This window comes from Camelina sativa, chromosome 15, assembly GCF_030686135.1.
Source record: "Camelina sativa cultivar CO46 ecotype springtype chromosome 15, ASM3068613v1".
Taxonomy (NCBI): domain Eukaryota; kingdom Viridiplantae; phylum Streptophyta; class Magnoliopsida; order Brassicales; family Brassicaceae; genus Camelina; species Camelina sativa.
Window position 1 is genome coordinate 13,048,304 of NC_141894.1, and position 26,298 is coordinate 13,074,601.

General features: G+C 38.3%; 6 protein-coding genes and 1 pseudogene across 7 annotated transcripts; 3 read left to right on the forward strand and 4 right to left on the reverse strand.

The window, feature by feature from the left end:
• Positions 1-227: 227 nt before the first annotated feature.
• On the reverse strand, positions 228-2,963 carry LOC104746724 (vicilin-like seed storage protein At3g22640). The gene is made up of 5 exons (XM_010468250.3): positions 1,839-2,963; positions 1,602-1,682; positions 1,075-1,362; positions 661-979; positions 228-555 (listed from the first exon to the last, which is right to left on the reverse strand). The coding sequence occupies exons 1-5, from the start codon at positions 2,394-2,396 to the stop codon at positions 413-415; spliced, it is 1,389 nt and encodes a 462-aa protein (XP_010466552.2). The 5' UTR covers positions 2,397-2,963; the 3' UTR covers positions 228-412.
• Positions 2,964-3,408: 445 nt separating this feature from the next.
• On the forward strand, positions 3,409-4,799 carry LOC104748438 (putative F-box protein At3g22650). Its single transcript, XM_010470078.2, has one exon. The coding sequence runs from the start codon at positions 3,501-3,503 to the stop codon at positions 4,656-4,658; it is 1,158 nt and encodes a 385-aa protein (XP_010468380.1). The 5' UTR covers positions 3,409-3,500; the 3' UTR covers positions 4,659-4,799.
• A 526-nt stretch (positions 4,800-5,325) lies between these two features.
• On the reverse strand, positions 5,326-6,845 carry LOC104746725 (putative rRNA-processing protein EBP2 homolog). The gene is made up of 2 exons (XM_010468251.2): positions 6,717-6,845; positions 5,326-6,398 (listed from the first exon to the last, which is right to left on the reverse strand). Exon 2 carries the CDS (start codon positions 6,396-6,398, stop codon positions 5,517-5,519), a length of 882 nt encoding a protein of 293 aa, XP_010466553.1. The 5' UTR covers positions 6,717-6,845; the 3' UTR covers positions 5,326-5,516.
• Positions 6,846-12,959: 6,114 nt separating this feature from the next.
• On the forward strand, positions 12,960-17,269 carry LOC104746726 (ABC transporter E family member 1-like). Its single transcript, XM_010468253.2, has 11 exons — positions 12,960-13,051; positions 13,157-13,266; positions 13,352-13,437; positions 13,519-13,734; positions 13,818-13,907; positions 13,989-14,123; positions 15,463-15,638; positions 15,727-15,922; positions 16,006-16,191; positions 16,291-16,806; positions 16,891-17,269. Exons 2-11 carry the CDS (start codon positions 13,164-13,166, stop codon positions 17,008-17,010), a joined length of 1,824 nt encoding a protein of 607 aa, XP_010466555.2. The 5' UTR covers positions 12,960-13,051; positions 13,157-13,163; the 3' UTR covers positions 17,011-17,269.
• LOC104748444 (pentatricopeptide repeat-containing protein At3g22670, mitochondrial pseudogene) lies at positions 17,260-19,123 on the reverse strand (annotated as a pseudogene). Its single transcript, XR_015582525.1, has one exon. The product of XR_015582525.1 is annotated as a pentatricopeptide repeat-containing protein At3g22670, mitochondrial pseudogene (transcript).
• LOC104746728 (protein RDM1-like) lies at positions 18,773-20,441 on the forward strand. Its single transcript, XM_010468255.3, has 2 exons — positions 18,773-19,774; positions 19,862-20,441. The coding sequence occupies exons 1-2, from the start codon at positions 19,654-19,656 to the stop codon at positions 20,227-20,229; spliced, it is 489 nt and encodes a 162-aa protein (XP_010466557.1). The 5' UTR covers positions 18,773-19,653; the 3' UTR covers positions 20,230-20,441.
• LOC104746729 (pentatricopeptide repeat-containing protein At3g22690) lies at positions 19,440-22,956 on the reverse strand. The gene has a single exon (XM_087489052.1). It carries the CDS (start codon positions 22,954-22,956, stop codon positions 20,374-20,376), a length of 2,583 nt encoding a protein of 860 aa, XP_087345178.1. The 3' UTR covers positions 19,440-20,373.
• Positions 22,957-26,298: the final 3,342 nt, after the last annotated feature.

The following is a 26,298-nucleotide window of genomic DNA, read 5'->3' on the forward strand; positions in this document are numbered from 1 at the left end:
AAAAAAACTGGGTTTGGAATTTAGAACCCTATGTGGTTATGAACTTCCCATGATTCATAGAAATGGTATGGAAGAAGAGTCACAGCCACAGCTGAAGAAGCATCTGGTGTCCTCACTTTTCCCTTTCTCGCCAGCTTTATCGAATTCAAACCGGCTGGAGCGCGAGTTTCTACAAACTGGCCATTGGCTTGCCCATAAAGGAATCAGGGTTGCACAAGTAGAACATATATACCAAACCTTTTCATATATAATAAGCTCCAAAAGCAAAGTCTACCAATCCTCCGTTTTTATTTTTATTTTTATTACATCGCCAGATATATATACCAAACCTTTTCATTCGTAGCAACTTGTAAACGCATTCTCAGAAACCAGCGAAGCTGAAGATTGATAGGAACGATGGCTCGCGTTTCTCTCAAGTTTGTTGATGGCTACGAGTAGTAGGCGCAAAGTAGGAATAGTTTTGGCTCGTGAAAAGTTTCTCCGCAACTTTACTTCTTACACCAAACGCCACTCTCGTGGCTACCGTGTCGAGGTTGCTCAACACATTCCCTTGCCCTATAACACAACCACACTCTCAAGTTACCTTTTCAGAGAGAGAGACACACACTTAAAGAAGAGATATTTTAGGAAAATATCAATTAAAAAAAACCCTTTCTTTACCTGCAAGGAACGTTCTTATGGAGTTGGATGCATAAATACCAAACCCTACCGAGACAAAGTTTTCGTCGTGTGAGACTATAGTGAATGGATGACCTGCCGGAATGATAAAGACGTCGCCTTTACACACTCTTGAGACAATCTTGTGTACTTGTCCACTCATATCTTCTTCCTCTTCTCCTCCTTGTTCAGGCCACCATTGTTGTTGTTGTTGCTCTCTTTGGAATGAATACGGAGAAGCCATCTCATAGCGGGCACAACCATTCTCCACGAACGTAACAAACGTTGCCTTAGAGTTATACTGAGGAAGGAACACGGAACCCTGCGTATTTCCACAATCAGTATCACATATTAGCTAGTTATTAACCATTGACCTATAAAACAAACATGGAAATAGGGATTGTTGATTTGTATGACCTGTGTCATGTTGGTCCATGTGACGGCGATTTGAAGGTCTTGGATTTGATCAAAACTGTCAGGTTGTGCCTCGTGGAAATGACCAAAGTCGTTGGTGTAGCTTGAAACTGAACCGTGTGTAAAGAGATTGAAAGGGCTAAACTTCGTGCTCTTGTCTTTGTCTTTGTTTGAACGAGAAGTAGAATTTTCGGTAATTTCCTTGATCTGCTCTGGAGTAATTCTTCGCAAAATCCCTTGTCCCATTTGTTGTGACCCAAAAAATATTCTCCCTACCAACTCTTCCGGTATCTATATAGTTAGTAAAAAAACTTGGTTACCACAAGATTTAAGAGTTAAAGCTTGGCCATTTATTTTTATTTTCAAGGATTACTAAAATTTATTTTCCGCATCTACTCAAGAGATTACCTAATGTATTCAAACTTAAATTCAATCCTTACTAAATCACTTTCACGATGTAGTGAGAACTACAAACATACTTAAGGCTGATATATATGATGAATATTAAATAGAGAAGTTAAGAAGCATACGTTGAAACTGGCAGAGAGGACTTCTTTGCTGAACCCTGTGAAATAGGATTGCTGAAACTGGGATGGAGCAGAGAAGTAATTCTGGAACAAACCGTGTACGTGTTAATAGACACCAAATTACGTTAATAGACACAACAACATGACTGAGTCAAACTATACACTGTCTTGGTCAAACAATGAATAATTATTAATTGTGAAAAAAAAAAAATAGGAATGATTAAAACAATATAAGTGGACCTGGAACTGGCCGGGGATGTTGACGGGGATGGTGATCTTGGCGAAGCGAAGAGGAACGGTCTGGTTAGTGTTGATGGCAAAGTGGGTGATGCCGGAAGGGAGTCTTACCACATCACCTTTGGTTAAGTGAAACAATTCTTTTGTTTTAGCCGTCACAAACTCAGCGACTCCTTGACCTTGTAGTATTATCACCACAGAATCGGCATCCAAGTGGAGAGGCACAAGGAAAGTGTTTGGCTCCATCTCATACAACGAGAATCTGTAGTTTTCGATCCCACGGAAGAGATTCGGTGCACGTTTTGTGAACTTAGGCAACATTTTCACAAAACCTTCCTTCGATTGGAACCAATTCTTGAAACTCTGCTTCTTAAAGTGGTAGGGAAACTCCGATAACTCCTCCTGCCATCCCTTGCTTGAGCCGCCCCCGCCATGAACATCTTGTTCCTCTTGCTGCGGTGGCTTGAACTCTTCGAGCTCCACATGGAAGGCCAAACAATGGACGAAAGCTATGGAGATGAGAAGGAGAAGTGTTATGATTAGTTTCTTGGTCATTGCCATTATTGTTCACGATGTGTATCTTGAGGAAAATAATGAATTGTTTTCTGTTTATATAGGAAGGAGACATTGACATGCATGGCGACGAGTGTTCATCTTATCACACCAAAGGCAACGGTTGGACACAATCCAGACGTGGATCTCTTGGTGGATCCAAACACAAAAGAAAAAAAAAGAAAAAAAAAAGGCGAAAACATTCAATGAGATCTCGACTTGGTGGATCTTGATTTTCAGTGATCGTATTCTTACGTGTCTCATCTCATCACCAAGTTTTGTTCTACTTAAAGCAGCATGACTAAGACAGTACTCCCAATCTTGTTTTAAAAATCTTTTAGCGTTTGTTTAGTTTCTTGATCATTGTCATTATTGTTGTTGATGTGTTTCTTGAGGAAAATAATGGATTGTTTTTGATTATATAGGAAGGAGACATTGGCATGTAACGAGTGTTCATCTTATCACACCAGAGCCACGGTTGGACACAGTCCAAACGATTATCCAAACACAAAAGAAAAAAGAAAAAAAAAAAAAGAGAAAACATCATTCAATGAAATCTAGAAGTTTCCTAAAAACATTTCTAAATACTTTTTAAAAAGTTATATAATTGGTGGATCGTGATTCTCAGTGATGTCACGTACATGTCTCATCACCAAGTTTTGTTCTACCTTTAAGAGCATGACTAGGACATATATCTGTTATCGTGTCTTCTTTATTTCTAGCATATACGTGGCTTGCTGAGTTGCTGTAAAACATAAATTTGTATAAGTAGTAAATATGTACCGTTTAATAAAATATTAACAGTCTAACAGAGCTAATTACTTCGATTGCAGCATATTCTTCAATATAAACCTCAAATTAAAAAAAAAAAAAAAAAAAAAAAAAAAAAAAAAAAAAAAAAAAAAAAAACCTCAAATTAAACTCGAAAAAAGGGGAAACTCTTGTCAACCATATACGGAAAAATCCATTTCACGTCACATAGTCTAAAAGAAAAAACTAGAGGTAACGTTAAATTGTTGTTTATCACCAACCATTTCACGACGTAGTTTTTAGAAGCGAGATCATTTCTTTGTGTGTCATAATTTACTTTTTTTTTCTTCCTCTCAATTTTGCATGGCTTCGTCAACTGAACGTTCGTTGCTTCCTATAGATATAATAGAAGAAATATTTTGTAGAACTCCAATCGAATATTTGACGCAGTTCAAGTTGACGTGTAAACAATGGCACTCTCTCTTGAAGGACAAGAGATTCATCTACAAATACTTGGATCTTGTTCAAGATCAAGAACGTTTCATAAGAATCGATCAAAATGTTCAGATCATCGATCCGGTGAACGTAGCTTGCTCATCATCACCAGTTCCAGACGTGTTTCATAATCTAGCTCAAATCTCAGCTATGGTCCATTGTGATGGATTACTGTTATGTAGATGCAAGAACATAGGTTCAAGAAGCTGCAAACTCGCAGTTTGGAACCCGTTTTTGAACCGAGTCAAATGGATCGAACCAATGGATTTTTATTCGAGTAATGACTTCTACGGTGTTGGATATGACAATGTATGTCGTGGTGAGTACAAAGTTGTAAGGATTTTCGATGGTGAGCTTGAAGATGAGACTGAAACCGCAGGGACTTGTGAACCGAAGATTCAGCTATATGATTTCAAATCTGATTCATGGAGAGTACTTGTTGATGATACTAGTTTGGATTGGTCTATAGACCCGCCTTGCAAGGGTGTGTCTGTGAAAGGAAACATGTATTGGATTGCACATTGGAACAATAGACCTGAAATTTTCATCCAAAGTTTTGATTTCTCGACAGAGACATTCAAACTTGTTTGCGATCTTCCATTTAGATGTGGTGTATTAGATACAGCGGCCTTATCGAGTTTCCGAGGAGATAGGCTTTCTTTGTTACACCAACATGGAGAAACATTGAAGATCGAGGTTTGGATCACAAACAGATTGAGCGATGAGGTTGTTTCATGGACCAAGTACTTAGACGTGAGTAGTCCTGATCTCCCGACATTACATACCGATCAAGATCTCGCACATCCATGTTATTTTATTGACAAGGAAGATAGTATCATTGTATGGTGCGAGGAAGAGACTGAAGATGAAACAGATGATGATGTTACCGTTAGAGTTTGCAAGATTAGTAAAGATGGGATAGTTGAAAAACAAATTGATGTGGGACGATGTGATTTGCGTAGCGATGATAAGCCTTTTGTCTGCGGTTATGTATATTTTCCAAGTCTGGTTCCGGTTCCAGAATAAAACTTGTAAAGGTACTTGCTAGTTGCTACTTGTGTCAGCATATTTTTCTGTTCTAAGCTTTGTTTTGTTGTATTACTATCATATGTTTTTAAGTGTTAATAACGCTCATACCTTATAAATGTTTCATTTCTTTTTTGAGGAGCTAGTCTTACGCTATGTGGGTGATCTAAATATGACTGATTTTGGTAATTATTTTCGATGATAATCTTGAAAAGGACTAGGTATGCTGTTGCAAAGTTCTGAATAATTTAGTGAGGAAAAAGTGGGTTTGGAAATTAGAACCCTATGCGGTTATGAACTTCCCATGATTCATAGAAATGGGAAGGGAGAAGAGCCACAGCCACAGCTGAAGAACCATCTGGTATCCTCACTTTTCCGTTTCTCACCATTATCAGATTCAAACCGCTATGGAGCGCGAGTTTCTACGAACTGGCCTTTGCACGAATAGAACATGAACAGAGTATTGGAAGCAGACATGATAAATAAGCTCCAAAAGCAGAGTCTACCAATCCTCAGAGAGTGAGAGGGAAGACGAAAAAGGATTGTTCTAAGAAAAAAACGGCTCAAGTGACCTTCAAATTTATGGCAGAACCTTCTGTCAATAAGCAGTGGTGGTCTATATAGTAGCTGAAACATTATTGCCAGCTAAGTTCTTTCAAAATCTCGATTCTTTGAAAACACATAGGCCTTTGTTAATTCAAGTAATCACTAGTACAAAATTGTAGCTAAAAGATATTGGTTCTAAAACCCTTACCACAGGGTTTCCAAAACGAAAATACAAGTTCTTAAAATAACCAAGAAAGACAAAATAGTTTATAGTAGTTTTTGAAATGGGGTTTAGATAGATGATCAAACCTTTTACCTCTTCTGCCTCTTGTTTCCACTAGCTTTTCCACCTTTAAATCCGCCTTTGAAATCATTCGTAGTCTCTGCAGTGTTCTGCTTGCTCAAACCCTTCCTACCACCATGACCAAACTTGGAATCCCTAAACTCTCTCTTCTTGTTGTTCATCCTCGAAGCAGACTTTCCTTTACCACCTGATCGATCCCCTGGAGACACACCTGGTCTTTTCTTACCACCACCTCTCTGGAAACTCTTACCACTCTCAAAATCAAGTTCAGGCACATCACCTTTATCACTAAAACCACTCTGCTGCCTTTGTTTCCTCCACTTCTTCACAGACTCAATATTATCCTTCTTCTCCTTAGCACGTTCCTTCATCTTCTGAGACTGTACTTCCTTAGCCATCTTCTTATTATCCCTAGCTTTCCTCCTCTCTTCAGACTCCTCCATCTGTTTCTTCTCATACAAAAGCTTAGACTTCACTTTCTCCATATGAGTATCCGATTTCACCATCTCCGCATAGTAATTAGCCGGCCTGAGGAAAATCTCATCCCTCTCCTGGAACTTCTCATACCCTTGTATCGTCCCTTGATGAGCTTGATTGTAGAACGCCATCTCCCTCGTAAGGTCATCGTTCACATCTATACCTTGTTCCTGGTCAATCTCAATAGTAAGCTTATGAGTCCAATCAACATCTTCAGGCCAGCTTATATCTTGAAGCTTATCAAGCAACCCTGCTCTGTTGTATACTGCAGTCTTTGTAGGCTCAGCTAATTTCTCTGTTATCTCGTTCTCTGTATCGGAATCTGAAAGTGATTCTGCTTCAGAGTCAGTTGCGTCATCCTCATCAATCATGTTCATCTCATCATCAGATACTATCTCCTCTTCTAACGACATCTACTCAAAGATTCAATATTAACAAACAAAAATTAGGTTCAGAGTGATACAGAATCAAACAACAACAAGACTCGACTCAGAATCAAAATATTCAGACTTTTAAGCATTTGGGTAAAAAAAAACTAGGGTTTATATGACACCAACGGTTCGTTACCTTCTGTGTGACAATAAAGTTTGATTCTTTATCTAAGGATATAAGGTTATAACCGTGAACAAAATTAGGGTTTATCAAATCTAATTAAGTTGGAGATTTTTACTAAGACGATGAACACTGAGATTGAAACAAACCATTTGAGAAAGGAATAGAAGAAAACTTACGGTTAATTACGAAGAAGATTGAAGAAAGCTTTTGCTTGAGTAGGGTTTTAGAGAGAGAGAGAGAGATAGTGAACGGCCGGCGCAAAGAAGAAGATGAAGAAGACACCAAAGTTTTTAAGGGTTCTCTGCTTTGTAAACTAAAACCCTTTCCTGCTTTATACCATACCGGAAATTTTACTAAACCGGAACTTACCGGGTCTAAATTATCTATTAATGGGATTCGATAATAAACCGCATCGTACCGGATTTAGAAGCTTAAACAAGAATATAGACATTCAAAATTTGTCATCCATTGATTTGCTTCATCAAACGTTACAAAAGTACAAAACCATGTAATTTTTGTTTTTTCGTTCCGGTAAGGTAAAAGTAAAAAAAAAAAATGCTTTGAGATTGAGAGATCTAATAACAGAGTATGATTATCATTCCACAGTTGAAAAAGGAAAACTTTGAGCGAATTATGGCCCTGTTCGTTACAGTGTCGCCGGTGACACCTTTCAGCGATTAGAATATATCTTGGTTTTTAATGAGTTTTGAAATGAGCGACAAATGACGTAAGAAAAACGGTGAGTAATAAATGATTTTGCAGTCGCCGCGTCCGTTAAAACAATCGCCAGAAATCTCAGCGATTCTTTCTCCGGAACTAGCGACAATAAATTCCAACTCCAGCGACTATTTATTTTTGATCAATCATGATTTTGCCTTTGTTTGCGTCATTTTTTCTGGTCGCTGCCGCTGTTTCAGCATCACTCTTCTGAACAGGGCCTATGTATATCATTGAGCTATTAAACTTAGCATCATGAAACACAACCGTCTTCTTTCATCTTCTCATATATAGACTCTTAAAGCGTCAGCTACTTTGCCCAAATTTGTCATCTCCACCTTGTGAGCACGAGCTGCAATGCAACAGAGACATTGTCGCTTCGGACATTTGGAGTCACAATTTTTACTTTTTTTCTATTGTTTGTTTCCACTTTCCATATTTTGGATTTGGTTATTAAATTGGTATTTTAGAAGATTTTAGAGTATTCTTGAAATCACTTGTTATTCAATTGATGATTTTTAAAAATCTTTTAAAATCCTATGTTATTCAACTTGACATTTATGTAAAATTACTTAAAATATTTTATAATCCCTTGTTATTCAATCAATGATTTATAAAACTTACTTAAAATCTACTGTTATTCAAAATATTACAACTTCTTTTTGAAATGCTACTTTGAAGGATTCTAGGAGATTTTTTTTGGTTTTTTAGTTGTAAAATATGACTAATCAAATCTTACCGTTTGAGATAGAATTTTGAAGGATTTCTGGAAGAAAAAAACTATCGGATACAAAGAGCGAAATCAAAACCGGAAGAAAAGGATAGTGAGATAGTTTGCTACGAACCTTCTATCAACATAGAGCTTTGAGTCTTCTCAAACTTGGTTGAATTTTATCTAGGGCTAGGGCTCCGGATCAATTTCACGAGCTCTGCGATTTGTTGAACTTATAGGATCCGAAATTAGAAATTAGAGGGAGATACGAGTCAGCCACAGTCTGGTGAAGGAGGAGCTGTGACTGAACATCAGGTGCTCGTTCGGCACGGAATTTAGTGTGAAGACGAGTCTCGATTCGACACTCGACAGTGGAGCCTTTCAAAGAGTTGGTGGCTCAGAGCAGCGATGTACCAGCCAATTAGCAGCGCTTGATTTATAAAGGCTCAGCTATGGTAATTTTCTGACTATTCTGCATTTTAGGAGAAACACTCTGACTATTCTGCGACTGAATCATTCACTTCAAAGAAACACCATAACAGATCAAATGTTTATGCAGTGATGATTATTGATGCTATTTGTGTGAAGTTTTCTTTCTCCCCTGGTTGGTTTTTTAGCAGGAACAATCTTTCTTCTTTCTAACATGCCTGGAGATCCTGACATATCACCGGAATTGCATAATTAGCCAACAATTCTAGTTTTTGTTGAAGCTTTTTCTTTTGTTGGGATCATTTCTATGAACCAATGTACTTTACCAAATATTTTTTTTTGGCTTGGATCTCATACAAAACTACACAAGTTCTAACGTAGAATGTGTAAGGAAGTAAGCCAGCATTCTGTCACAAGATAACATAAACAAGAAATCAGCGGAGTTCATAACACTAACAAGAAAGATTAGCCTCTGTACATTGAGTGGAATCAACAGTGTTAGTAATTGACAAGGCCCGTTTGTTAATGGAAATAAATTTTATTAATATATGTATCAGTGCTTACATATATATATATGGGAAGACATAATTAAGAATGATCTTGTTAGGAATCGGGATCATGATCATTAGAAGAAGTTTGGTTCTAATTGAGAGAAGCTTAAACCAAATGGAGTGAAGTATCATATCGTACTTTCTCGGTTTAGTGCTCCACAAGAAATGTCTCTGAACCATCTTCACGTTACTCTGCATCTTCAGATTTCTCCTCATAGGAATCGGCAACAATATCTTCTTCAGCCGTGAATCTCCTTCTCCGACACAACTATTGAGAAAACTGGCCAATCTAGAACATGAACGGTAGCATGAAGTTATCCACAATAATATAACCACATAAGACTCGATCTGATTTTGTTTTGGTATAGGATTTTCCTTTTGTGTTGTATAATACTAGGAAAGCGACTCGTGCGTTGCCGCACGGGGAGGTGAAATCCTAAATTGAAATTTAACACTTGTAATTCATCTTAAATTCTTTTTTTTCTCAATCAATTTGATCATTTTCACTTATTGCTATTGCTTTCTGCTGATTAAAAAGCCAAAGGTTCATTTCAATGTTCTTATATTTTATGTTGTCACACACAAAAGTGAGCATTTTTTAGAGTTTGATTTACTATGAACATTACTTTTAACCATATATAAAATTTTACTTATGTTTGTCTCCGACCATATAGTGCTATATATTGGTATCCTTTCTTAATTCGCTATTAGAAATTGTCTCTGTTGTTGATCATTATCAATCAAAATACATATGAGGCTGCTTCTCTCTTGGTTTATTTACTATATCGAGAAAATACTAAATGCCACTTGTCGAAGGAAGGTCGAAGATTGAGATCAGAGTAGATGGCTGGATTGAGTTTCGTTTCCCCTTCACTTTGATACGCGATTTCTCTTTCCATAGATTACTGATTCACAAATCACAATCAATATTCCGATGTTGTAAGCAAGTGGAGTTTGTATACAAATGATTTACAATGAACATTACTTTTAACCATATATAAAATTTCACTTATGCTTGTGGATGTTTTTTTCTCTCACTTTTAGATATGTACAAAACCGAGTTTTATATGACGGACCAATCAAACCTAATTGGTTAGTATAGAGTAACTCACATTCTTCAGCTACAACTTTTAGAGATATATATTTGGCTATAATGCTTTCCACAGTTACATGCATATTGGTCTCACGTTTTCCCTCAAAAGACCCCCTTCTTTCCTCCCTTTTAATGGGTTAATCTTGATTGCCGTATTTCCTACTAACACATTTGATACATGGATTTGTAATATTTGCTTCAAATCACATATTCCTCTTTGGAAAAGAAAAAAAATCCAAGACGTAACAGACTAAGAATGCATATAGACAAAAACTTGTACACTCATCAGCTATTCAATCAAAGTAATTCAATTAAACTAAAAAAGTCAGAAAATTAATAAAATATAGAACATAGGATTTTATGTTGGTCTCTCCCAATCCATCCCATTCCACCGTGTCGACTGCTCTCCATCCAGGCTGCATCCCCCTCTATTTGATTTCCCACTTATGTCTATGAATCGGTACCATCATGTTCTTCAATAAACGATAGCGAAAACAAAGTCGATGTGGTGAAACAGGTGATAATAATATCTCACCTTTTGATGTTCTCTTCTTTAGGCTAAACACTAATTTTATAAATTTCTTGCATTTTCTTTTTTTTGGCAGATTCCAGATCACTCTAAAAGTGACTGTTATACATTATGTTTTTAAAAAGTTGTATATACAGATTAGAAAGTCATCAAAGACTAAATAAGTTACCTTTAGTAGATCTTTTCTTTCTAACTTGACTTGTCATTTGGTCGTGCTTACGCTTTATAGAATTTGATTTTGTGTTGTCACAAGCTCTCTATTTCCATGCTCATTTGTAATATTTCAATATATTATCAAAATGTTTGATACCCAGAAAGTATAAGAAATTATAATTCAACTAAAATTTTTAAAAACTTTATTTACAAAAAATGCAAACTAACCTGGACCATGAACATCTAATGGAAAAAAATTAACATTTATACCATGTTTGTTAGAAAAAAAATAGGTTAAAATAAGAACATATATAAAATTATAATTATACCATGTTTGTTAAAAAAATTTGGCTTATCCGTAGCTCCAGCATCACTGCATATCATCATGCCTCTCGTATCTTGGTATTGGTTTTTCCAAAAAGTCAAAAAATAAAATCTGCACATTGAATCAAAAACATTAGCCATGCAAAAAATATGGCACACGTACTTAATAACATTAGCCATGCAAAAACATAAAAACCGGAAAGGCTAAAAATTTTGAAGAGACTAAAAGTTAACAAAAATAAGATTAATGTATGAACTTAATAGTGTCGACTAACAGTAATAATAATCTAACCGAGAAACACTACAGGTCATTCGCAGCAAAAATATTAAATTACCTTGAATTAGAGATTGATGCTTGAAAGTTAAAAAAATACTTCAATAATACAATTCTTTAGTACTCAGAATTTTTTTTTTCGAAACTTGTTTATGTAGTCAAGAAAAGTTTATATATAATAAACAAAGAGGTGTAAGACATAGAGGTGTGAAATGTAAAGGTGTAAAAATTAATAGATGTGAAACATGGAGGTACAACAAAGAGGTGTAACACATAGAGGTGTGAAATTAAAAGGTGTAAAAATTAATGGATGTGATTTTTGAAACCAGGAGGTACAACAAAGAGATGCAAAGACTAAGAATGTGTGATTTAAAAGGTGTAAAATTTAATGGATGTGATTTTTGAAACCAGGAGGTATAACAAAGAGATGCAAAGACTAAAAGGTGTGATTTAAAAGGTGTAAAAATTAATGGATGTGATTTTTGAAACCAGGAGGTACAACAAAGAGATGCAAAGACTAAGATGTGTGATTTAAAAGGTGTAAAATTAATGGATGTGATTTTTGAAACCAGGAGTTACAGCAAAGAGATGCAAAGAATAAGAGGTGTGATTTAAAAGATGTAAAAATTAATGGATGTGATTTTTGAAACCAGGAGGTACAATAAAGAGATGCAAAGACTAAGAGGTGTGATTTAAAAGGTGTAAAAATTAATGGATGTGATTTTTGAAACCAGGAGGTACAACAAAGAGATGCAAAGACTAAGATGTGTGATTTAAAAGGTATAAAAAATAATGGATGTGATTTTTGAAACCAAGAGGTACAACAAAGAGATGCAAAGACTAAAATGTGTGACTTTTGAAAGATGGGGGTGCGACGAAAAGACACGATTAATAATTTTAAACCGTTGGATTAAAACTGTAACTAATCTCATCCGTTGGATTAAAAGTTGACACAAAAAGTGAGTTTGCTATTATATATAGATTTTAAAATCACCTAAAAGTTTAATAGCAAATTCTCATAGAATCACACTTCATTTTCTTTTTTAAAATAGAAAAACTTTAAAACATAACCAAATCCCTTAAAAACTTTCTCAAATCTTTCAAAATTCTAAAACTTTAAAATCCTATCAAATCCTTAAGAATACCAATTTAATACCCCCTCTAAGGATGGAAATACAGTAGAACCTCCATAAATTAATACTCGGTAAATTAATAACCTCTATAAATTAATAAATTTCTTCGGTCCCATGTGGGGACTAGTGTAATTTGGACACAATTGGATAATATAATAAGATAATAATTTTTTTGAAAATCCTTTGTAAATATATAGTCCCATCAATAATATAAATTAATAATTATAGAAAATTATATAAATATATGTATATATATATACATATTAAGTTTTATTAGAGTTTAATTTTAATATTTTTATTATATAAAAATCTTTGTGTGCTATATTCAAATTATGATAATTGTTATTTTCCTGGTAACTGATTTTATAAAAATATTAGTTATAACAATTAAATCTTATTTTTAATTTATTTTTAATTGTTATTTTCATGGTTCCAACCTTATTAATTTATAGAGGTTTTACTGTATAATTATTTATGACAAAAGAAAATACTTTGAACTTTGAAGAGAAACAAATCTTCCCCTAGTCGTAAAGAGAAAGAAAGAAGACAGAGTCAAAAAAAACCTAAACCCTAATCTGCCGCCTCACAGCCCGTAGGTTCGTAGATCCATCTTCTCATTAATCTAAAGCTTCTTGAGACCTCCTCATCTCCGATCTAAGCTTCCGATCTGCGCTATATATACATTTTTTCATACTTTGCAGTTGCAGGATGGCAGATCGATCGGCGCGGATTGCTATCGTGAATAATAACCGGTGCAAGCCGAATAAATGTCGACAGGAGTGCAAGAAGAGCTGCCCTGTTGTCAAGACGGGTACTTACTTACTTTCTCCTCGTTTCCATTCTCTCGCTATAACCTAGTGTGCCTCACACGGTTTGTTTTAATTCTCTTTGTGTAGGGAAGCTTTGTATCGAGGTGACATCAGCATCCAAGTCTGCTTTCATATCAGAGGAGCTTTGTATAGGATGTGGTATCTGTGTGAAGGTTTGTAGTATTTGGTTACAACACATTCATTCATGTTGGAACACACTAAGTGAGATTCGTTTTGTTTTGCAACAATCGCAGAAGTGTCCTTTTGGAGCTATTCAGATTGTTAATCTTCCTAAGGAATTGGAGAAAGAAACAATCCACCGTTATAGGGGAAACTCTTTCAAATTGCACAGGCTTCCAGTTCCAAGGCCCGGGCAAGTCTTAGGTTTGGTTGGAAAAAACGGTATTGGTAAATCAACGGCTCTCAAAATCTTGGCTGGATTAGAAGAACCAAATCTTGGCAGATACGAGGTAACGATCTAGTCCTTATGTGTATATGTTATGACTTATGACATTGTTCTACTACTTACCTAGCTACCATGTTGGGTATGCAGAATCGTCCGGCTTGGAAGGAAGTTTTGAATCACTTCCGCGGGTCAGAACTTCAAAGCTATTTCACACGACTCATAGAAGAGAATCTAAAGGTAACTAGGGTAGAAAGATACTAATGATAAGGAAGAAGTAGTACACTAGGTTGAGTCTAACGCCTCCACCTTGTATGACAGGCCGTTATGAAGCCACAACATGTAGAAGACATAAAAAAACGTGCTCCTGGTGAGCTTGGGAAAACACTTGAGAAGCTGGACGAGAAAGGAATGATGGCGGAGATTTGTGCTGATATGGAGTTGACCAAGATTGATGTGACCCGCGGACGCGGCTATGGATCGATGGAGGAGTGTATCTTCGGTCAAGTCAGAATCGGTGGGACTTTCCTCGGCCAAGCATCAAGGGTTCGAATCCAGAGAGGATTCAAACGACAGAAACGAGAGTTGAGGAGGTTCCAACGAACGGTTTGTGAAGACGGTCGTGAAGCCTTCTCAGAACGTACGGACGCGGCTGAGCGGATACGGCTAATGGCAGGACTCGGTGGGAAACGGAGGTGGAAACGACGCGAGATGGTACTGGGAAGTCTCGAGGGCTGATGGTAAAGAACTCGAGGCTGGCGAAGTTGAATCGATGATAGACTCGAGAGCAAGCGGAAGAGAACTCGAGGTTGGGACGGTGGGACGAAAGAGATGGGCGATGGAATAGAGGTGGTTTGATGCGACGACACAAGAGGGTTGGCTCTCCTCTTGATACGGTCAACTAAGAGATTACAAACCCGGTTTGTGAATCTCTTAGGGTTTCTCAAGAGCCAAGTCCCGGACTTAGGCTAAGGAGAGAGGTGAGACAAGAACAAAGAATCTCTCTTTGTGAAAATTTCTATTTCTTTCAAGTCTGATTTTTACAATGAGGGTTGATGCCTTTATATAGTGAGGCTTACATAAGGAGACTCTAAAAACCCTAGGGACGTGGCCATGATCTAAACCATACACATGGCCAAAAAGCAAAAGCAAAGATAAAGCAAAGCAAAGACCAATCTAACGGTCATAGAGGGATCTAGAAAAAATTCAAAAGAAAAGAAGGGAAGGGGATAGGGTGGCCACGTCATTGGCTGAACGTGGATAGGATCTTCACTTCCTTGGCTCCTAAGCATGTCAATAAGTGTTTCCAAGTCATGAGCCAAGTGGGATCAAAGTGGAGATGCACTAGAGTTTGCTGCCTCGTTAAAACCTCTTTGGTAAACCCATTGGGACAAACCCAAAGTAGGAAAAAGAGTACAGCTCCTTCTAATGGCTTAGGGATGTCTTCACACTGGCGTGATGGTGAAGACACTCAATTCAAGCTTCCCAAAGCTGGTCGCGGCTCAATGTGCCTAAGTGGTGATGCTAACCTCGGGTCCTTTGTCCGTAGGTTGAAGCTTGGCCTTGAAGTACTCAAGAGGTGAAATGTTTTGCTCCTCCAAGTTGATTCTTCGTTTGGTCGCCTTGCTGGAGCTCCCTTGGTCGCGTTGAGGCTCCTGGGAGGGTCGCCGGTGCCTTGGCCGCGTTCGAGATAGGCGTTCTGTCCATGTCCGATGCTTCTCGGTCATGCGTCTCGGAGCCGTCCGGGACGTCTCGGGCGTCTTGGTCAGGGGTCGAACCCGTGATCACATCAAAGATCCTGGAGCGTGAACCAAAAGATATATCTGGTGGAGAGCTGCAGAGGTTTGCGATTGCTTTAGTTTTCTTGCAGAAGGCAGTGATATACATGTTTGATGAACCATCCAGTTACCTTGATGTGAGGCAAAGACTCAAAGCTGCTCAAGTTATACGCTCGCTCCTCAGACATGACAAGTGCGGTTCTATTTATCATCATCTCTCTGTTTTCTTTTTCTTGAACATAATAATTAGGCTTAACGTATGGTATTGTGTTTTGTTGCAGCTACATAATTGTGGTGGAGCATGACCTCAGCGTCCTTGACTATTTGTCTGATTTCGTTTGCTGTTTGTATGGGAAACCAACAGCTTATGGTGTTGTGACTCTCCCCTTTTCTGTTAGAGAAGGGATCAACGTGTTCTTGTCCGGCTTTATCCCCACTGAGAACTTACGTTTCAGGGAAGAATCTCTCACCTTCAAGGTACGTAAAGCTTTTTGTTTCTCTCATGCATCAGTGGATGTTATGTGTGACTGTGACTGATCATTATTTGTTTCTTTCCCAAGGTTTCTGATACTCCACAAGAGAGCGATGGGGAAGTGAAGTCTTACGCAAGATACAAATACCCAAATATGAGTCAAAAGATTGGAGATTTCAAGCTGGATGTGATGGAAGGGGAGTTCACTGACTCTCAGATTATTGTAATGCTTGGGGAGAACGGTACAGGGAAAACTACCTTCATCCGGATGCTGGTAGCTAGAGTTCCTCCATCTCCTTTTTGTTTTTCTCTCTCTCTTCATTGTTGTGGGTTAAGACTTTGAAGTAATGAAACATTGTTTCCTAATGCAAAGGCAGGTGCATTCCCACGTGAAGAAGGTGTAGAAGAATCAGCTAATATGCCAGAGTTTAACGTATCATATAAACCGCAAGGGATTGGTTCGAGGCGTGTGTGTACAGTGAGACAGTTGCTGCATGACAAGATTCGTGATGCATATGTGCATCGTCAATTTGTGTCGGATGTAGTGAGACCGCTTCAGATTGAGGAGCTCTTGGATAAAGAGATAAGCAAACTCTCTGGTGGAGAGAGGCAGAGGGTTGCCATAACTCTATGCCTCGGTAAACCTGCTGATATCTATCTGATTGATGAGCCAAGTGCGTATCTAGACTCTGAGCAACGGATCACAGCTTCAAAGGTCATTAAAAGGTTCATCCTACACGCGAAGAAGACCGCGTTTATCGTGGAGCATGACTTCATAATGGCGACCTACCTTGCGGACAAAGTTATCGTCTACGAAGGACAGCCTGCCGTCAAGTGTACTGCTCATTCTCCACAGTCGCTCCTCAGCGGAATGAACCTTTTCTTATCGGTAATACAAAACATTGTTACGTGTTTTGTTATAAGACTAATCCTCTAAGAACTTGAATTAAAAATACTTGTTGACCTTTTGCAGCACCTCAACATCACATTCAGACGAGATCCGACTAACTTCAGGCCAAGGATCAACAAATTAGAGTCCACCAAGGACAGGGAGCAAAAGCTTGCGGGATCATACTACTTCTTAGACGACTAATTCATGGTAAAAATATAGAGAAAGAGAGCTTATTCGATATGCATAAGTGCCTCAATTTGTTGTTGTGTTTGTACTGTGCTAGCTAGTATTTACGACTGAAGCAATTCCTATTCGGATTGCTCTAGTTTCTTGGTAATTCATATCGGTTTCTAGCCAAACAAGATACCCAATTTAGACATTGATGTATTGTCATCCATTGATTTGCTTCATCAAACATTACATAGTCCGTGTGAATTCATTTCATTTCAGTAAGGTAAAACATGCGAATTCATTTCATTTCAGTAAGGTAAAACATGCTTTGAGATCTAAACAGAGAGTCTGCTACAGAGTATAATATCATTCCACAGATAAAGAAAACAAAACTTTGAGCCATGGTTCCAAACTCTACTAATCTCTACGAAACAACAGAAATAGGACTGCGTAAATGGGTCATAGTTTTTGACTGAACCAAACTCTGAATCTTGTCTTTTGCTTCTGCCATGTTTTTCCTATCAAGCTCCTCTACCAACATTTTGCAAGTACTATCTCTAGGAACCATTCCTTTCCGAACCGCCTCCTCGAAGAACAAGCAAGCTTCTTCAACTTTCCCGCTCATACACAACCCTCTAATGAGAAGGATATATGTCGACACATCGATGCTAACATCGTTTTTCACCATGTGATGCAACAATATTCCAAGCAGCTTCATCTTCTTCTTATGGCAACACATCTTCAGCAATGGAGCATAAGTCTCAACGTTTGGACTGCACGATTCCTCTTCTTCCTCCTCCATCCTTTTAAGCAAACACAAAGCCATTTCATCTCGAGAGTGATGAAGCGCAGCAGAAATCATGGTATTGTAGACCAAAACATCACGAGAAACTCCTTGATTCGTCATGTCCTCAAATATCTCATCCGCATCCTTAAACCTACCAGTCTTTGACAGAATATGTATCAACGAGCTATAAAACTTAGCATCAGGAACACACCCATCTTCTTTCATCTTCTCATAGACTCCTAAAGCTTCAGCTACTTGTTTAGCTTTACCCAAAGAATGCATCACAATAGTATAAGTCACAACATTAGGATTACTCCCACTCTCTCTCATTTCCTCCAAGATTTCATTAACTCTTCTGAAATCTCCTTCTTTACAATAAGCCTCAACAAAGCTTGTGTAAGTAACAACATCAGGAGTAAACTCAGTAACCTTCATCAAATCCATCATCTTCCTAGCATCATCAAACTTCCTAGCTTTACAAAACCCATGAATCAAAATGTTAAACGTCCGAGCATCCGGCTTGATTGTATCAAAAAGCTTCAGAAACACTTCATGAGCATGCTCTATACTATTCTCTTTCACAAGTGCATCCATCAAACTGTTCATAGCAATAGTATCTGTTTTCACACCATAACTCATCTCCATCCCTAAAAAAGCATCAACAGCTTCACTATATTTCCCTGATTTAGCTAATCTCCTCATAACCTTACTCATGGTATCAAGCGTAACAAGCCCAGATTCATCACTCTTCTTCTTCTTCATCTCATCAACTAACTCCCACATCAAATCAAAACTCCTACATTTTCCCAACACATCAACCATTGCGTTATAGCTCTTATCTGAATGCGTATAACCTGTTTGTGAATTTGCCCAAATGAAAAACCCGTAAGCTTGGTTCCACACATTACTAAACCTTCTCAAAACTTGCAAAACCAAACTCTCTGTAACCACCACATTGCAACCACTCAACTCTTTAACAACATCCAAGTGAGACGCGTCCTTCTTGTTCAGAAATTCGCAGACTTTATCAATATCTTCCACTGGCTTCTTCTTCACCACATTCCCTTCTGAGACTTGTTCACTACTAAACTTCTGGCTCTCGACCCAATTCGCCAAAGAAGGGATAACGAAATCTTCATCGTCTTCGGAGACCAAACTCGTCGAAGAAGAAGAAGGCTTGTTTGATAAAAAGTCTTTGATCCAAGAAGGTAGCTCCGGCGACTCTGCGGCAACAACAACCGGTGACTCCTCCTCAGTGTTGGAGAAAGCGTTGTTCGTCACCAAAAACCTCCGTTGGAAGATTCTCCGAGGTATAGTATACGAAACAAGCTTACTAATCCTAAGCTTAGTGAGCATTTTTGTTCAGATTTGTATTTGTCTCTCCGATCAAAGTTCAAACCTTTAAAACCTAAAGCTTGCTGCTTTGTGTCGGGTCAGGTCTGGTACGGGTATTGACCCGGTTCGACTCCTTTAGACCTCAAAGATTTGCGCCGGGTCGGGTCGTTAATGGTTCGATTTTATTCAAATTGAGATTTTTGGTTTACCCATCAGATGCGATTGGGTATAGACACGGTTCAAATCCTTTATACGGACCTAAATCTTTGCGCCGGTTCGATTTTATTAAAATTTAGATCTTTGGTTTTCTCATCTGATGCTATCACGGTTCGAATCCTTTAGACGGACCTAAATCTTTGCGCCGGTTCGATTTTATTTAATTTTTTGGTTTACCGCACAACTCACAAGTGACGATTTTTACTAACACGTGTACACGCGGCGCCTCATCGTCTTCTTCGTTAAAAACCCTAAATTTAAGGAGTCGCGTGAAGCAGTCATCATCGCCGTCATACATTTTAACTGTCTACGGCGCCGTCAGAATCTAACCGACCATGCAGACCTCAATGACGATGGATCTACGACCATCAGGTGACTCCGGTTCATCTGATGTTGATGCTGAGATCAGCGATTGCTACTCACCGCTTGATACGTCTCACGTCGCTGATGAAGAAGGTACACGATTGATACTCCTTTGTTTACCATTTTTGAAACTCGAAAGATTTGATTTTTGACTAACCGAATACTCTGCATTTGAGTCAGGTTCGTTGTTGAGAAGAGCAGAGATGTATCAAGAGTACATGAAGCAAGTTCCTGTTCCGACGAGTCGTGGCTCTTTGATTCCGTTCACAAGCTGGGTTGGATTAGGCATGTCAATCAAACAGCTTTATCGTCAGCCTTTGCATTACCTCACCAATGTTCTGTTACAAGGTTGGGATCAATCAAGACTTGATACTGATTCTGAAGACCAGGCTTTGGATTCAATCATTCATCCTGCTAAAGCTGAAGCTACCATCTGGCTTGTTGAAGAGATACATCGCGTCACTTCGTCTCCTCTTCACATTGCTCATCTCTGGAGTTCTGATCCCATCTATCACTCTTGCATTGACCCAATCTTTCCTGAGCAATGAAATGTGATGAACACCTCTCTTTTTGTATCTACTTTGTTTCTGGAAACCTTGTTCAAGCATTGAAATGTGAATCTTCCACTTTGTTAACTTGTAGACAATGAAATGTGAATCTTCCTCTTTCCTCTTTTACTTCTGTTTCTGTAATCACCAGAAGTCACCGCAAGAACACTTTCCTTGATGGATGAAATGGAACCGGTTATTGTCTCTTAGAATGATTTCTCTTTTGTACACTTTGGATGCAAATTTGGCAAATGAATGACAATCAGAGCATACTCTTAGGTTCTTGACTATTCTGATTGTTGTGCCTTTGTCCGAGCTAATGAGCCCAAAGGCCATTGCAAGTTTCTCGCTATGTCTACTAAGCATAAAGATCTTCTCTTTCTCATCTACATCCATTAGAGCATTACTAAGATCAGGTACATGGCCTGAGTGACTCGCTCTTGCGGTGATTTCCTCGAGCATTGCTTCTATTTTTGGCATTTCAGGGTGTGACTCATCTCCTGATGTGAACTCATGGGTTTTACCTCGAATCTGTATTAAACTAGTTCCTGGCGGTTTGCGTAACCCTTTCTCCTTCATACTCAGCCTTACTTTAGCCATATCATTCCATCTTCCAGCTGATGCATAGACATTTGATAGAAGAACATAACTTCCAGTTCTCTCTGGAGCCAACACTTGTATCCTCTCAGCGGCATAAGCTGCCATCTCCACGTTCCCCTGAACACGGCAAGCAGCTAAAAGGGAATTCCAAATCACATCGTTTGGTTCCATAGGCATGTCCTTTATGAGTTGCAGAGCTTCCTCTAACAATCCTGCTCGACCAAGCAAATCAACCATGCATCCATAGTGCACATCTTCTGGGGCAACTCCATGAAGTTTCTCCATTGAATTGAAGATTTCCTTACCCTGTTGGACCAATCCACCATGGCTGCAAGCTGTCAATGCTCCAACAAACACAACTCCATCTGGTTTCAACCCTTGTTCAATCATCTCATCGAAAAGCCCTATAGCTCGCTCAGCATTTCCTGCCATAGCCATAGCTCCTATAGCCGCTGTCCAAGCCGAGACATCTCTGTTTGCCAAACTATCAAAAACCAACATTGCACTTTCAGGATCCCCGCACCTGGAAAACATATCTACTAAGGTTGTACCAAGTCTGACATCAACCTGAATTCCCTTCTTCTCAATGTAGTAATATATCCATTTCGCAAGATCAAGAGCTCCCAAGTGCCCACAAGCAGATGCAATACTCATCATTGTCACACCATCAGCATTGACACCCTCTTGGCTTTGCATAGACCGGAAAACTTCAATCGCTTCCTCAAACATACTTTCTTGCACCAGAGCACCTATGATCGTGTTCCAAGAAACAATGTTTTTGTCAGGCATGGTTTTAAATGTTTCCAGAGCTGCATCCACCTCACCATTCTCTATATAGCCAGAGACTATCGAGTTCCATGTAACCACTGTCTTGTTCGACATCCGATCAAAGATCCTAAACGCAGTATCTTGCCTATGACATTTCATATACATATCAATCAACGCATTACACACGTTGTCCCAACTGTCAAAACCATTCCTCAGTACATACCCATGACAACTCTTTCCCCACAAGACGTTTCTCAACTGTGAACAAGACGAAATCGCACTCAACATCGAAATCCTATCAGGTCTAATACCAGAGTCCATCATCAAATTCAAGACACCTAAAGCATCCTTTGTTAATCCTAACCGCACATAATTAGATGCCATCGCATTACACAAATCCAAATTACTAGCACCGTATTGTTCAAAAAGCCGTTTTGCTGTATCTATAGCGTTGCATTTCATGTACATATCGACCAGTGCACTAACCATAAGATCATTCACTTCAATCCCAGAACTACGGATAAAACCATAAACCTTCTCACCCGTTTCAAGATCCTCTAACTTAGCACAAGCCGATATCACACACACCATCGTAACCGAATTAGGAGTCACGTCTTCGTCTCTCACCATCCGGAAAAACAAATCAACAGCGTCTTTAGCTAAATCCCGCCTCGCGTATCCACAAATCATACTCGTCCAAGAAACTACATTTCTCTCAGACATTTCATCAAACACTTTGCGTGCACTATCAAGCTCTCCACACTCTGCGTAGAAATGAACCAGCGAGTTCTCCACAAACAAATCCTTAGCGTAATCCATCTTAACGATCAAACCATGAATCTGCATCCCATTACCTTTCGCTCTGCTCTTCGCACACGCACTCAATCCAAAAGGAAACGTGTACTTATCCGGAGAAACCCCAGAGTTCATCATTCGAAGAAAGAGCAAAATAGCTTCGTCGCATAACCCAGCAGACGCGTATCCACGAATCAGAGAATTGTACATGAAACAAGATCCATACGATTCACCATTCTCCTCCTCTGAGTAATTAAACACTTCTTTAGCAAAGCTCAAGCTTTCACGAGTACCCAATTCGCAGCTTCGTGCTACAAGCTTAGTTATAGCGGAGATGTCATTATCAAAGCCTCGCTTCGTGAGCGAACGATGAAACAACCTAAGTTCATCAATGGTTTTGCAATTCTTCAACGACTTAATCGGAGACGACGACGACAACGATGAGACGCTATTGGTCGTTGTGGCTTTGGTATGCTTGCTCTGGTTTTGAAGAAATGGTTTCGTAGTCGTGGTGGCTAACACCAATGGAGAGAGATGAAGAACACTCGCTACCAACATCGCCATTTGTGTTTGCTCTTTACTGATTTAGTATTCGTTATTTTTTTTTGAAAGTTTGTCACTTTATAATCGAAGCTCATTTGTGGAAAAAAAAAAAAAAAAAACGAACCTCATCAAATTAATTTTTATTTTTGGTTAGAAAAAGGTTCAATTCAAACAAAAACAATACCACACATACAAGAAACGAATCAAAAAGTACTCAAAAACAAATAATTCATCAAATTATTCAAACGACATTGTGTTTATATCAAAAATATAAGAAAAAAGCTAAACTAAAATCTCTATAAATTAATATTCGACAAATTAATAATTAGTATAAATTCATAAAAAAATTTTGGTTTCAAACTTTCGAATTTAGCTAATGTACTATTAATATTATAAGTTACTAACCCGTGCTAGAGCACGGATTGAATTTTATTTTATTTATATTGTAAATTTTTTATAAAATATAATTTATGTGATTGTTTTTAAAAGTTTTTTTGGATAAAACATTATGCAATAAAATCATATGCTAAATATAAAGACTTGAAAAAGACACATATTTTGTAAGTTTTATATTGTTAATGATTCTTGATAAGTTTCGTGCTATAATACTGGTTAAATTTTATTTAGTAATCTATCTTGTAACCTACTATTTAACTTGTAACCAATCAATCTATCAATTTTGTAATCTATCTTTGGTTAACGTTATGGTCTATCGATAAAATCTAGGGATAATATAAATTTGTAATATTGTGTTTAAAGATCTTTGGAAACAATGTCTGGTTATATAGAACTAAAATCTTCCAAAAATACAGTTTGGAATATCCATGATTTTATTTGTTACCATTAATATATCAATTATCAATTTGGAATATCCCTAATATTTATGTGTAACCAATTAATATTAATATTAATATATAGATTAATCTATAACCTATCTATAACATATTTGCAACCATTTGTAACTATTTATTAAAAATATAAAGTTTACAAAAACTATGTTGTGTACTTCTCTTTTATTAAAAAGGGGATAAGATCACAATTTTCGGTCTCATGATTAATATTAAGTTATTTGGAAATCATCTACCTTGCTGGATTTGAACCAAACTAGAACATAATTTGTTGGTGCGGGATTTAGCACCCACGACATACCGATCTAAACCAAAGGTAAACCGAATAAACTCTGCACATCAACTAAACCGAAGGACCCCCTTTTTGGCCAGCTAAACGGGCCTATAAGCAGAAGCCCGACGAAGTCACTCGACCAACCTCCGAGACCGCCTCCAAAACCCGATCTCATCATCAGAAGAGGAAACTTACCATATCTTCAATCCGAGATTTAAGGAAAGTAGATATATTTTGTAATCTAAGACAAAGTATAAATAAAGGAAGACCTCTTCCTTGTAAATGAATCCTTTAATTAATAGAAGAACCCTAGTTCTTCTTTGTTCTGGAGAAAACCCTATCTTCTTCTTCAAGAAATCATAATCCCTTTTTATTTTTTAGCTTTAATCCACTGTTTTAGAGAGAGATCTTAAGTGAATTTGTTCCCCACTCAAACAAATTCATTGTGTGAATTCTAGATTCAACAATTGGCGCCGTCTGTGGGGACCCTTACACAAAGTTCTACGTTTTTCTCTCTACCTCAAAAACTAAAACAAACCAGAAGATCAAGTTGAACTATCCGAACCGCCAACTTGCAAGGCGAATTCCCGGAAGCTCCCGACGAACCAGAAGACGAAAAACCTATCTATGGATTGCCCCGAACAGTAGCTTTCCGTGGAACCCGATTTCGTTTCAATCCGAGTCTCATCTCTCTTATGAGATTGACCTCGCTTGGAGCTGAGCTGTCTCAAAGAATTTATCACCGACTGTCGATACTGCATATACATCTGAAACCCCGAGTCTTATGTCTCTAAAGAGATCGACCTCGCCTCAATCCGAGTTGTTTCAAGAAATATATCACAAAATTCCCTCAACTGGTGTGATCTATCGTAATCCTAAAATCGCAGATCCGACCTTTCAAGAGAATCGACTTCGGAAGCATTTTTCTATCGTTCTAGAACGAACCAGACGCCGATCTACATATCAAATTGAAGCCCTGAAGCTTATCTTTCTAACAAGACAAACTTGGAGTTTTTTGGCTATTCCTCGCGAAAGATATCACCGTATTTCTGGAACAGGAACATTCAGCCCGAAACCAAAAAAAAGAAGGGGGGAGGCTAGAAGATCGACCTTGTTTCAGCCTCGTAATTCATGAGAAAGCTATCGCTACATCTTCATATTACTAGCAAAATCATAAGTGTCATTATCTCAAGACGCTTGGACGAACAATGGACAAAACAGTCACAACCAACGGTAAATTAATCGATACCTTTCTACTCTTCTTTGGAAATTATTTTCAGCTCTCAACAGCTCACTACAGCTTATCAATGAGATTTTTGTAACTCGTCCCAAAAAGCGGAGCCGTGCCTTGCAAAAAGGACTAGTTATGAACTCGTTAGTTCTTACAAAAAAAAAAAGCCGAGCCATGTCTCACAAAAAAAAAAAAAAAAAAAAAAAAAAAAAAAACCGAGCCATGCCTCGTATAAACTCAGTTCGGGACTCCGAACTCATTAGTGCAAAAAGCCGGACTCCACGCTTGCAAGTCAAAGATCAACATTTCTTTAAACGGACATGTTTAGCTCATCTTCGGACAACTTCTCAGTTCGTCCTTCAGACAACTGACTTCTCAGTTCGTCCTTGTCTTTCAGACAACTGTTCAGTTCGTCTTCAGACAGCTTCTCAGTTCGTCCTTCAGACAACTGACTTCTCAGTTCGTCCTTTAGACAACTGACTTCTCAGTTCGTCCTTCAGACAACTGACTTCTCAGTTCGTCCTTCAGACAACTGTTCAGTTCGTCTTCGGACAGCTTCTCAGTTCGTCCTTCAGACAACTGACTTCTCAGTTCGTCCTTCAGACAACTGTTCAGTTCATCTTCGGACAACTTCTCAGTTCGTCCTTCAGACAACTGACTTCTCAGTTTGTCCTCGTCCTTCAGACAACTGTTCAGTTCGTCTTCAGACAGCTTCTCAGTTCGTCCTTCAGACAACTGACTTCTCAGTTCGTCCTTCAGACAACTAACTTCTCAGTTCGTCCTTCAGACAACTGTTCAGTTCGTCTTCGGACATCTTCTCAGTTCGTCCTTCAGACAACTGACTTCTCAGTTCGTCCTTCAGACAACTGACTTCTCAGTTCGTCCTTCAGACAACTGACTTCTCAGTTCGTCTTTCAGACAATTGACTTCTCAGTTCGTCTTCGGACAGCTTCTCAGTTCGTCTTTCAGACAACTGACTTCTCAGTTCATCTTTCAGACAACTGACTTCT

Excerpts from the sequence above, each read along its gene's own strand:
- LOC104746724 (XM_010468250.3), bottom strand. The coding sequence starts at position 2,396 with ATGGCAATGACCAAGAAACTAATCATAACACTTCTCCTTCTCATCTCC. Across the intron at positions 1,363-1,601 it reads TCCTCTCTGCCAGTTTCAAC|ATACCGGAAGAGTTGGTAGG; the intron begins GTATGCTTCTTA and ends CTAACTATATAG. Across the intron at positions 980-1,074 it reads CATGGACCAACATGACACAG|GGTTCCGTGTTCCTTCCTCA; the intron begins GTCATACAAATC and ends GGAAATACGCAG.
- LOC104748438 (XM_010470078.2), top strand. The coding sequence starts at position 3,501 with ATGGCTTCGTCAACTGAACGTTCGTTGCTTCCTATAGATATAATAGAA.
- LOC104746725 (XM_010468251.2), bottom strand. The coding sequence starts at position 6,398 with ATGTCGTTAGAAGAGGAGATAGTATCTGATGATGAGATGAACATGATT.
- LOC104746726 (XM_010468253.2), top strand. The coding sequence starts at position 13,164 with ATGGCAGATCGATCGGCGCGGATTGCTATCGTGAATAATAACCGGTGC. Across the intron at positions 13,735-13,817 it reads CAAATCTTGGCAGATACGAG|AATCGTCCGGCTTGGAAGGA; the intron begins GTAACGATCTAG and ends TTGGGTATGCAG. Across the intron at positions 15,639-15,726 it reads TCGCTCCTCAGACATGACAA|CTACATAATTGTGGTGGAGC; the intron begins GTGCGGTTCTAT and ends GTTTTGTTGCAG.
- LOC104746728 (XM_010468255.3), top strand. The coding sequence starts at position 19,654 with ATGCAGACCTCAATGACGATGGATCTACGACCATCAGGTGACTCCGGT. Across the intron at positions 19,775-19,861 it reads TCACGTCGCTGATGAAGAAG|GTTCGTTGTTGAGAAGAGCA; the intron begins GTACACGATTGA and ends CATTTGAGTCAG.
- LOC104746729 (XM_087489052.1), bottom strand. The coding sequence starts at position 22,956 with ATGGCGATGTTGGTAGCGAGTGTTCTTCATCTCTCTCCATTGGTGTTA.